Source organism: Chaetodon trifascialis, chromosome 7 (assembly GCF_039877785.1).
Source record: "Chaetodon trifascialis isolate fChaTrf1 chromosome 7, fChaTrf1.hap1, whole genome shotgun sequence".
NCBI classification, from domain to species: Eukaryota; Metazoa; Chordata; class Actinopteri; order Chaetodontiformes; family Chaetodontidae; genus Chaetodon; species Chaetodon trifascialis.
In genome coordinates this window covers 8,324,290-8,335,234 of record NC_092062.1, presented here as the reverse complement: position 1 = coordinate 8,335,234, position 10,945 = coordinate 8,324,290, and the positions used below count along the sequence as shown (strand labels likewise).

At 42.8% G+C, this 10,945-nt stretch overlaps 1 protein-coding gene across 2 annotated transcripts in view; it reads right to left on the bottom strand.

Annotated features, from left to right (window-relative positions):
- Window positions 1-2,905: 2,905 nt before the first annotated feature.
- Window positions 2,906-10,945, bottom strand: part of usp45 (ubiquitin specific peptidase 45) — a 35,709-nt gene continuing 27,669 nt past the window's right edge. For both annotated transcript variants that reach the window (XM_070966692.1, XM_070966693.1), the window contains 9 exons: window positions 10,662-10,743; window positions 10,076-10,167; window positions 8,923-8,979; window positions 8,574-8,705; window positions 7,631-8,282; window positions 6,404-6,501; window positions 6,205-6,291; window positions 5,793-5,937; window positions 2,906-5,065 (listed from right to left, as the gene is read on the bottom strand). In XM_070966692.1, coding sequence (XP_070822793.1) covers window positions 4,935-5,065; window positions 5,793-5,937; window positions 6,205-6,291; window positions 6,404-6,501; window positions 7,631-8,282; window positions 8,574-8,705; window positions 8,923-8,979; window positions 10,076-10,167; window positions 10,662-10,743 — 1,476 coding nt within the window. In that variant the 3' untranslated portion in view covers window positions 2,906-4,934. The remainder of the gene's footprint in view (window positions 5,066-5,792; window positions 5,938-6,204; window positions 6,292-6,403; window positions 6,502-7,630; window positions 8,283-8,573; window positions 8,706-8,922; window positions 8,980-10,075; window positions 10,168-10,661; window positions 10,744-10,945) is intronic.

The following is a 10,945-nucleotide window of genomic DNA, read 5'->3' as shown; positions in this document are numbered from 1 at the left end:
CGCCCAGATCTTGGTTTGTCTTCTAAGATGTTGGTTTGTCTATATTTCTGCAGAGTGTATCCAACCGCTGAAGGACTGCATCTGCACTTCCTGGCTATCTGGCGGCAGCTGCACCCTTTCTGGCTGAGAATCTGTATCTTCAGGCGTGTTTCCTGCTTTAGATTCCTTGTTTCAGCCATTTTTGTCTCTGAAGAACTTTCATGTGTCTTTCAGTGTGCTGGCTTTATATAGACATGAAGCACGGCAACAAAAATTGTGTCTTTTAATAAAAAGCACGACCTTCATTAGTGGATCACTGGTACCAAAATGACCCAATACTCAAAATTTCTTTTGTATTTTTATGGAACCAATCAATTTTTAGTTTTTAATGTTTTTTTTTTTTTTTTAGGATTTATCTAGTATTTTGCCTGTGACTGTGTTAAAAGAAATTGCACTTGAAGACCTAAGAGTGATTCTTAATGCAATATTTCACAAATGCATGGGGTGTCCAAACATTTTTTTCCACCACTGTAATACTACTGAAATATCTGCAGAGGTGTGTCAGAGTAAATAAAGATAGAATACGGCATAAATGACAAATAAAAACCCTTGCACAACTTCTGAACATTACCTGTGCCTTAAGACTGATGCTAATAAAGTGAAGCAGAGAACAGTTAGAGGCATGGTACCAAACTGTAAAACTCATTCCATTTACATGTCACTATATGTATTCATTTCATCTAAATGCGACTGTTTTTGTTTTGAAAAATCTGTCACCTCATACATGTTGCCATCCAAAGAGAGACACACAAAGACCTCGAGGTTTGATCGTGTTGTATTAATATTACGATTCGACCACTAGATGGAGACATAGAGCGTGTGTCCGTACGGACGGCTGGGGCGCAGTCCTGTCATAATGCCAAGAAAATGACTGAAAATGGCTGCACGTGACTCTAAATGACCCGCACTGGTCATTCAGTTAGCCATTACTAGTGGTTTTATGCGACCAAACATCTGATTCCAAAAACAGCCAAGCCAAGGCAGACTCTGTACCTGTAAATGTTCGAGAATTGTTGGACAGTTTATTCTGTGGAAGTGCATTAAAGCCAAGCTTTATCACCAGATGAACCCACGAGAGAGCAGTGGGACCAAAGTAAGGTGTGGACACCCATTCAGCCCCTATGGATTGTTGATAAGTCAATAAACATTCCATATATTCAATATAATATCAGTCGCGGAAAGTAACTAAATATTTCCCATCTACTACATGTTTTTTGACTGCTGTACTTGTTATTTTGCAGGTTCATATTTCATATGAATAGCATGTGATCAGGTTAATGAATACCATGCTGTTAAGCATTTAAGTACCTACAGTATAAAGTGGTTAAAACTTGCTCCACTTCGACCAGCAACATTAAAATGCTGCTTACACAATAATGCATCAGCATCAATAATCCAGCACTGACAGAAGCCATTCTGCCACCTGATGAGTACTTTTACTTCAATGCTTTAAGTGCATTTTGTTGCAACTTTTAGAATTTTACTTCAGTAGCATTTTGAATGCATGACATTTACATAAGAGTACTTCTACATAGTGGCATTGCAACTTTCAAGTAAAGGATCTCAATCCTATTGCATATCAGCAGACATATAAAAATTACAGTATATTATGACACAGGGCCTCTGAAGAACAGGAGGGGAAGATGAGTTAAAACACAGCAGAAGCCTGGTTGAGACTCATCATTTCAGTTTAAATATTGAGCATCAGGTCGTACAGTGGTAACTGCTACACAGAGAACTTGAAGCCTTCGTGGCCCATGAGGCCGTGCTGAGGCAGTCTTTGCTCTGTTGGTGATCCTGAAATTTCTCCAACGATGTGCTGGCATTTCTTAAATCATAAATATCTCTCCATCAGTAGAGGGCAGCATGCTCTCAGCATGTATTGGTGCCTTTCCTGTACACATTTAATTGACATTGAGTGACACACACAGCAAAACACTTTAAAGCCATAAAAGAAATCTAAAATGCAGCTCAAGAAAGTGCAGTATTACAGATGGATGAGTGGGGCTTCAGTGTTAGGTGAGTGCGCTGTGCTGAAATCTATTTAACACATGCTCTGTCTTAGGAAAGGGTTCTGTGCAGGTGTTGTTCAGTGCTCTGTGCTTGGCGTTAATAGGCAGTGATGTATATGCACTGTGAGGGGCAAAGCCTGAGGGATGAGTGTGTGGACGTTTGCATGAGGAAGATGTGTTGAGTGTTAATGCAGGGTATGAGCGCTGCGATGTCAACAAAGGTGAGACTGACAGTGACAATGGCGTGCATGGTGAGAGCAGTAAAATTTAACCTCCACTGCTGGTAGATAGGCAGTCAGTAACGAGCATTCCAGCATTACAACTGTCTCACACGGGGGGGGGGGGGGGGGCTTTCATTAAGTGAGATTAAATCACATCTAATGCCTCAGTTGCATGTCCCCGAGCCAAGAGCCACCCCCGCTTTAAAAATAGACAAATACATTTCAGAGAAGATTTGCTCTTTTTGTTGGTGGCGGCTTGACAACCTGTTTTAACGTTCCAGCAGCATGACTGGGATGTCACAGCGTGTGGGAAGGACAGGACACGTAAGGCGATGTTTTTGGACGTTGCCCTTTTCCAGATTCCACACCCACCTCCTCTTCACCAGCTCGCGACATGTTCTGAAGCAGTGCTGCTTTGCACCCGTCAGGGCCGATCACTGATGGAGACGGCTCGAATGCGGCCCCGTGGGATCCGCTGCGACAGCCGAGAGCAACGGTGGACAACATCTCGCTTCGAGTAAAAACAGGGTGACATCCGAGTCCAAAGCACAAACAACAAAACCGTCCTCTTCTGCCAGCGCCGCTGCACAAGAGGGGCTGACACGTGAAGAGAAAGATGAGTCTTGCAGAATATTCAGTTCATAAATTAGATTTATTTTCATACAGTATTTAGTTATACTCATTCCAAATGTTGATCATTTCATAACAGAAATTAAATGATTTTCTGGAAACAATTCTGTCTTGAGGAAAAACCCTGCACGCAAGAAGCACCATGGTTTTGTATTGTTTCTAGTATGTACAATTAGATACACTCAGTACTATTTCTGCGTACAGTAAGTTATACTGTACATAAATACTGTATGTCAGACACATCCCTCTTTGCATTTGCCTATGCATATGTTTTTCGTCTCACCATGCACAGGCTTCTTAAACCTGAAGCACAGGCACTGAATTTGACCTTGTTTCATAAGAAAATAACAGACCTCTAGATTCTGGTGCGCGTGTTCAACCCTTTCCCTTTGACTGTTTTGGCAAATGTCCGACAAGCAAGAAAAATGTTTTCATTTAAAATATTTTCATAGAAAAAGATGAACAACTCATTTGACATAGACATTTCAAGAAGAGGCAATACATTCATTAGAACATTAACCCATGCACATTACAGCAAAGATGTTTTTTCTAGCGAGGCTTGAAGCCTTTATGTTTTTTATAGCTAGTTTTTACTCAATTTTACTGATAGTATGAGGGAATTAAAAATCAGTCTGTCACAGCGCTGACCAATAGTTGAACATCTTAATGGGTCTGGTTGTGCGCCTACGCAGTAACAGTAGAGCTGAAACACAATGAAGGCAGACAAGGTGCTTTGTTGGTCTGATAAACATCTGAGTACGTTTGTTTGTGCAACGACACTCGAGAACCACACTGATGACCTTGAGAGATTCAATGTTAAAGAAACTGAATGAAGTAAACGTGTGTGTTCTGTTTTCCTGCTGTGAGTTGCAGCTGCAAAACTCATCTTTGGCAAATGTAATTCACTGATAGTCTTACATTTATACATTCTGATGTGCTAGAAGAACAATCTATTCAAAGTAGGCTGTAAAACAACAGCTGTGCTACTCCTTAATGGTGCTATGTGTAGCAATTTCAACCAGTATGTCGATGTACACGACTATAAGCTGTGACAGCTTGGCTATTATTATCGTCATAAATAAATAGCGCAAAAAAGAGACAATTACTGGTCACTCTTTGACGCCATTAGTGCTGTATTAGTGCTTGGATTTTTCAACCATATTTTCCCATAAACTCTACCACCAATGATATTGCTACTTGTCCTCATGCATCTTCTCTTTACTGAAAAGGACAAACGTGTCTGAATTCATTTTTCTTACCATCTATTGTCTGTCATAGTCAGACACAATCATGCACACTTCTTAACAAAAACCTGAGCCAGTGCCACACAATGAACTTTTTTTTTTGTGTAGAATACAGACAGAGGAAAATCTTCTCCATGACAGTCGTGAGTGTTGTTAATTACACCGACTATAATACTCTCTCAGATGTAATGTGGCGATGGTTTACTGATGTGCCAATGATACACATAGCACCTTAAATCTACATTCTCTCGTCTGTTGCTCACTCAGTCACTCACGTGTGTGCCTGTGCGCACACACAACTGACATCAACTAGTTAGTGCAGCGTAGTTTAGCATGCAATAATTCTGCTCTTTTCCTGTTAGTTACCGTAGTGAAACTCCTTCATGCAGTTATCTCAGGCACGTGATCGTAACAGAGACAGATGATAAACAGCTCAGGTTCAGCAACGCTCTTTTCTCCCCACCTCGTTTTAAAGGGTAGGACTTTCAAAACAGGAAACATGAATGAAAATCTGGGCTATATCAAAGCGGAAAATAATAACTTAAACATCTGATGTCTATCTTTTATACATCTAAGATATCCAGAAGTCCCAATCTTGACTGAGGATTTATATGCGAAAGACACAGCGGTCATTCCTCTCTTGTAAGACAAGTGAATGCACAGTGAAGTCTTTCCCTCTTCTTCCCTTCACCTACTTGCAGACTCAGTAAGAGGAGGAGTGCAGGGACGAGCCAAAAACAACACAAAGCAAAAGAGAGATGTAGGGAAAAATACTTCAGCTATTCACATTACAGCATTTCCTCGTAGAAGAGCAGGTATGCCTGAGAGTTGAGTACCCTTGACTCTGGTACTGACTGAACGGTGGTATCACTGATGTACACCCACTGGCCCTGGGAGCTGCTGCCTGCGTCCCTCGCACCTGAAACACACACACACATACACAGTGTTAATATCATGGGGCACAGAGACGCATTTGAGAAATAAGCAGCACCCTGGTGTTGTCTCTGCCATTTAAAAAACAAGGAGGCACTCATCCTTTGGTGGTGCTCTTCTGTTATTTTCTGAGTCTGACAAAAGTCCAGCGTGCGTAAACAATCTTGTTCAGTGTCCAGATGTGTGGACGAACACAACAACAAAGCTAAAATAATGCCAAACTAACAGAACACATTTGTTTAAGCTGTTCAATGTCACAGGGGGACCAAAAGTTATACTCTGCTCTGACCGTCAATTAAGCTGCAGCCATCACACCTGAAACACAGAGCCACAAAGATGTAGATAATTCAACAGGTAGGAACTGTGGACCACACTCTGCCAGCAGTCGTTCAAACAACATGTGTGATCCTCGTGTCATTACCAACATGTCAAGTCTTACATTAGCTTGTTAACAGGAAGGACAAGTTTTACAACTACCTTTCAGCACTCAATACTGTAAATCTAGACACTCTCCTTGAGAGGGAGACAAAGAGAAAGAGACAACAACATGGATATATAGAACAGAAAGACCTCTATTCATCCTGCGCTTAGTAGAGGACATTTTCAATTATAACAGTAAGGCCTTTGCTGCAAAATACACGAACAGCGCACAAACACACAGACACAGAATGGATGAAAGGTCTTAAATGGGCTCAAGAGAGCCAAACCCTGACCTGACAGGTTCCTGTGGTGCAGCTCTGTCCTCCTCTGGGGAGCGCGCACTTTTACGTATGCAGTGTAGTGGCCCCCTCGCATTGAACCACTATGTTCCACAATCCCATACAGGCTGTAGAGGACACGCTCACCGGCTGCCAGGTTCTAGCAAAAAATGAGAAAGAAGATTAGCAAAAAGGGAAACGGATATAAAAAAGGAAAGGTAGAGAGGTAAAGGTCTCCAGGAACAGTACCAACCAAGGACATTCATTACTGAAAGAGTGAAGCAGAAACCTTTGGTACAGTAACAGAAAAGCAGTGGTAAAAGTAAGACAGTTTAAAAACCCCTTTATCATTAGTTTGACATAGAAGAAATTAATTCAGTTTCAAGTACACTGGATATATTTCAACATTGCATTAGTAGTTAAATACCTTGCAGGATGCTGAGCAGAATGGAGCAAGATCCAAGATCAGGGGAAAGTCAACATGGCGGTTCACTTTTCGTAAGTTCATCCCTGCCTTAAAATACAAACAGAGAAGGCCACGCATTAACATTTAGGCCTCCACAACACAAGCCCCTCACACAGTTGCTGTTTAAGATTATGTGAAAGAAAAGGCAGCCTGTGCTCACCTGATGGAAGCGTTTAAGATGCAATGTGATGACAGGAGGCAGGGACGAGATCAGCATTTGCTTCCTAGCGCTAGTGTAAATCTTCTCCACCTTCTTATCTATGCCAACGACAAAAAACATCAACAGCAGGATTAACGGTTCAAACACTAAATCTGTTTTATTTTAATGAACAAAGTCATGAATCTCTTGAGAAAAAAAGGTCCGAGTGATTAAGACAAACACAGAACACAGCAAACAGTCATGACAAGACCATACAAGCATCTGGAGCCATGGAGAAACTGACAAGTGCAAACAGTGATGTGTGCAAACAGACCCTGCTACTGATGAACTTGTCAAGGATTTAGATGGTAGTTGTGTATCTAAATATATATCTGCAGACTATGATACTCCACTCTAGCACTGGACACCGGAGCCACCCAGGGCTATGTGCTCAGCCCCCTCCTGTTACTGCTATACACCCATGAATGCCAGCCCCGATTTGGACGCAGCACTCTGAATGATCATTGGCCAAATTTCAAAGTTTCAAGTTGTTGCATGGGATGTGCACGGCCCAGGACAGGAGGGCTCTGCAGCAGGTGATTAAAGCCACTCAGCACATCATCAGTACCCATCTACCGAGCATCAGTGATATCGGTGAGGTGCCGGCACAGAGCCCAAACGATACTCAAAGACAGCCACCGCCCGTTCACCTTGCTGCTGTCTGGTAAGTAATACAGAAGTACCTGCTGCTGTACCACCAGGCTACTGGGCAAATCTTCCCTCAGGCTGTGGGACTCCTCAATTCAACCTCCACAATCCACCATAATGAATAGTTTTACTTGCCTGACTTATTATTCAATCATCCATTTATATCATTTTTATTTTGTCAGTAGCATGAAGGTATTACAGCTGGCATCTGTGTTGTAAAATGACAAATAAATAAACCTTGGACCTTGCAAATATGAGTGTTTGGAACATGGACAGCATACAGCAAAGAACTGAATGATGCTGCAGGCTTGGATTGAGAAGTTTCTATGGTTGTTTTCATATTTTCCACAGCCAAAACTGGTCATTGTTGTACTATTGTAACTGACAAGAATTCAAGAGAACCACATGCTGTGAAGGAGTCAACTACCAAACCTTTAACAGTCAAGCCTACGGGGGATGAGAGTTCAATATGGAAGATAGATTTTTGTTACTAGTTGCTCATCTTCAAAGTGTGTTGTCGTTGCAGATGTTTTGTCTTACCGGCTGAGCTGCTCTTGCGCAGCTGTTTCTGTCTGCGTTCAGTGCAGCTCTCACACAACAGCTTGTTGTTGCCCATCAGCAGTTCCACAGAGGTGAACTGGTGGAGGCAGGACTGGATGGAGCACTCCTTGGAGCTGGGTGTGTAACTGTGCGACAGAGCCTGGAAGGCCCCTTGGTGGTGTTGATGGTGGAGGTTATCTCGTGACAGCGTTTCTCCCTGCTCCTCTGGAGAACAGCGTGTAGAAGGAGAGCAGTCGGCAGAAGTGAGGCCAAGGTTGGCTTTAGACACTGCAGTAACTAGCTGCTCTACGGCGCCACCTTGCCTCATGGAGGAGGGGGAGGAGGCAGAGATGGGCGTAGGAGATGGAGTGAGGGTGGAAGTGGACGATGGGGTGGACATGTGCCCGTGGCTGAAGGAGGAGGTGCGTGGTGACCACTCGCTCTCTGAGGCCTCACTGTCAGCGTCATTACTGCTGTCCTGAGCACCCGAGTCTCTTTCACTGCCATCTGATAGGCTGATGGCAGCAGCCGTCTTGCAAACGGAAACACCACGGGCTGATCCACCAGCTACCCCCTCTTCTTCTGGCCGCTCTGCACTGCAGCCTGCTCCCTTCTCCTCCACAGAGCTTGAAGATCTTCTGCTTTGCTGCTTCTGAAGGAAAGAAGAACAGACATTAGCCCCTTTCAGAGAGGCAGACTCTGCCAGAACTATTTTTTCCATGGCTCAAATATAAATACAAACATTCACGCTGCAAGTCACAAGAGCTCCACTGGTTTTGTGAGTAAGTTTTGCTTTGTGTTTCTATTGGTAGTGAGGATACAAAAAGAATTTACAGGGCCAGGCTTTGTCTTCTTTCATCACACACATGGAGAAAAATTGATCCTGACATGAAATGAATAAAATGTCTACATTTGGCCCAGGCTTTGAACATTGCAAAAATACCTGTCCGCTCAGCTTCCTGGTGTTCCTGTTGACAGAGTGCACTGCTGAAAGGACCTGGTCACTGTGAGTCAGGTGGGTGTCCTGCTCCCGGCCGCCCTTCCCCAGCCTACCAGGGTTGGTTGGTTTTGATATCTGAGCACGACAAATAAAACATCATCTGTTCTAAGTGGAACCACAGACAGCATGCCATGGCAATGATCAGCTGTTTTCAGCTGAAAACAATTAAACAAGCGCAAACGTTTACCGATGCTTACTTGCTAAGTTAGTTCTACTGTATGAGAGTGATATTCATCATCATCCTTTAATATAATTTGCACTGACTTTCTAATGCACAACTGTGGCAGCTCACCCTCTCCTCTATGATGGGTAAAGAGATGTCTATGAATGCCTCCTTCACTGTGGAGATCTGAAAGCAAATGAGAAATGGACTGTATTTATATCGTGACCACTCAAAGTGCTTTACAACACATGGCTCATTAACACACACACACACAAACCACACACACACACACACACACACACACACACACACACACACACACACACACACACACACACACACACACACACACACACACACACACACACACACACACACACACACACACACACACACACACACACACACACACACACACAAAGACGCAGCCACTGGGAGTAATTTGGGGTTCAGTATCTTGCTCAGTGGTACTTCGATATGTAATTTGGTGGAGCCGGGAATCGACCACCAAGCTTCTGATTAATGGACGACCTCCTGAGCTACTGCCACCCGAGAGTCAGTGTCAGTATATTCGTTCATCAGCTTCCTAAAGAAACATAATCACAGCCAGTTGCTAACAATAAAGCTGTATTTTCAACTAGTCTACGTGGAGATGTGGGAACCGGCTGTTTCTTTGCTTTTTCCTTTCCAGGTCCACACCTGGTGCTCTCTACCGTCAAGGATATTCTTTAGTTTTCATAGTGGCAGTTGCTTTGTTAACAACTCCGAGCTCCAACGTTTTATTGTTAATGCCTGCTGCAAACAGTTTGAGCTGGTCCTTGAATTGCTTTTTTGTTGTTGTTGTTGTTTTTTTTTTCTTTTTCTGTTGGCTTTTGTTTCCTCTGACTTTAGTCCATCATGTAACAGCTGGAAGAGAAATAGCAACTTAATGTTGGTTAGAATCACTTCAGATGAGTGATAAATATCTGCCTGTTTATAACCTGTGGAAAATATCAGTGTTGCTGGAAATTGTGCAACAATCTGCTGAGCTTCCTGCAGCATTTGTTTAAAGCAGTAGCAAAATTAAATTAAATATTAAGAAAGGTGGGGAAGGTTTCACAGCACACATGTATTCTGAAGCAAGTGCTGTCTAAATATAAGGATGGCTGAAGAAAGTGTGGACTTGTTGACGACTCTGTTGTGCTCCGTTTGTCTTCCATTGAGGGCAACGCACTGAGCCATGCCTGACTGGTTCACACTGACTACTCACATCGTTGGCTATAGTTCACCCACATACACTTACATGCTCACACTCCTCGCACATTATTGTGTTGGTCAGCTCGCCTACAAAGATGCGGTCAACGAAGTTCATCCTCACACCTTCCTTCCCGTATGCTAGTGGGAAAGAGAGACATAGTTTTCATTTGATTCCATTGGTGCATTTTGTAATGAATAGTCTGTCAATTCACCCCAATAAACCATTTTCTAACACTACTATCACTATAATACCTGCAGTCAAAGCTGAGAACTAATAGTATGAACCGAGCTTCTCAGGCTAAAAAGTGCAGATGCAGAAAAACGTTTTGGCATTAAAATGACAATTGTCAAGACGGTCTGATACTTAACACAGGTGAAACACAGGCCTTTAAATCAGGAAACAGAGTCCTTGCCTAGAGTCCTAGGACAGTTAACAGGTATGTCACTGATTACTGACTGATTTATTGATAATATGAATAACAATTAGCAGTTAACACTGACATAACACAGACAATACTGTCTTCAATCAAAGCACCCACTGCCTGATAAGTGACTGAGCTGTGTTGCCATTAACTGCCACAAGATGGGGCTTTTGATCTTGGCCAGCTATCTACTGCAGCGAGCATACGAACCTTTGACTTGGCGTTTGGTGTCTTCGTCTGCTGTCTTCTCTGTGGGATTGTTGAAAGCCTTCAGAATTCCTGCTTTCACCCTCTGAAAAAAAACAAAGAAAACCATGCTACAATGCAGACTTAAAGCTATGCCCCTAGATGTTAAATAAACACACAAATTCCCCTCAGTTTTTTTCCCTTTCTCTGCATTACATCCATTAGTGACATATCAAAATCTAGCCTGCAGCTCAGTTTGACAGGTATACCTATTATAAGCATCATTAGTGTAAAATAATTATTGTGCT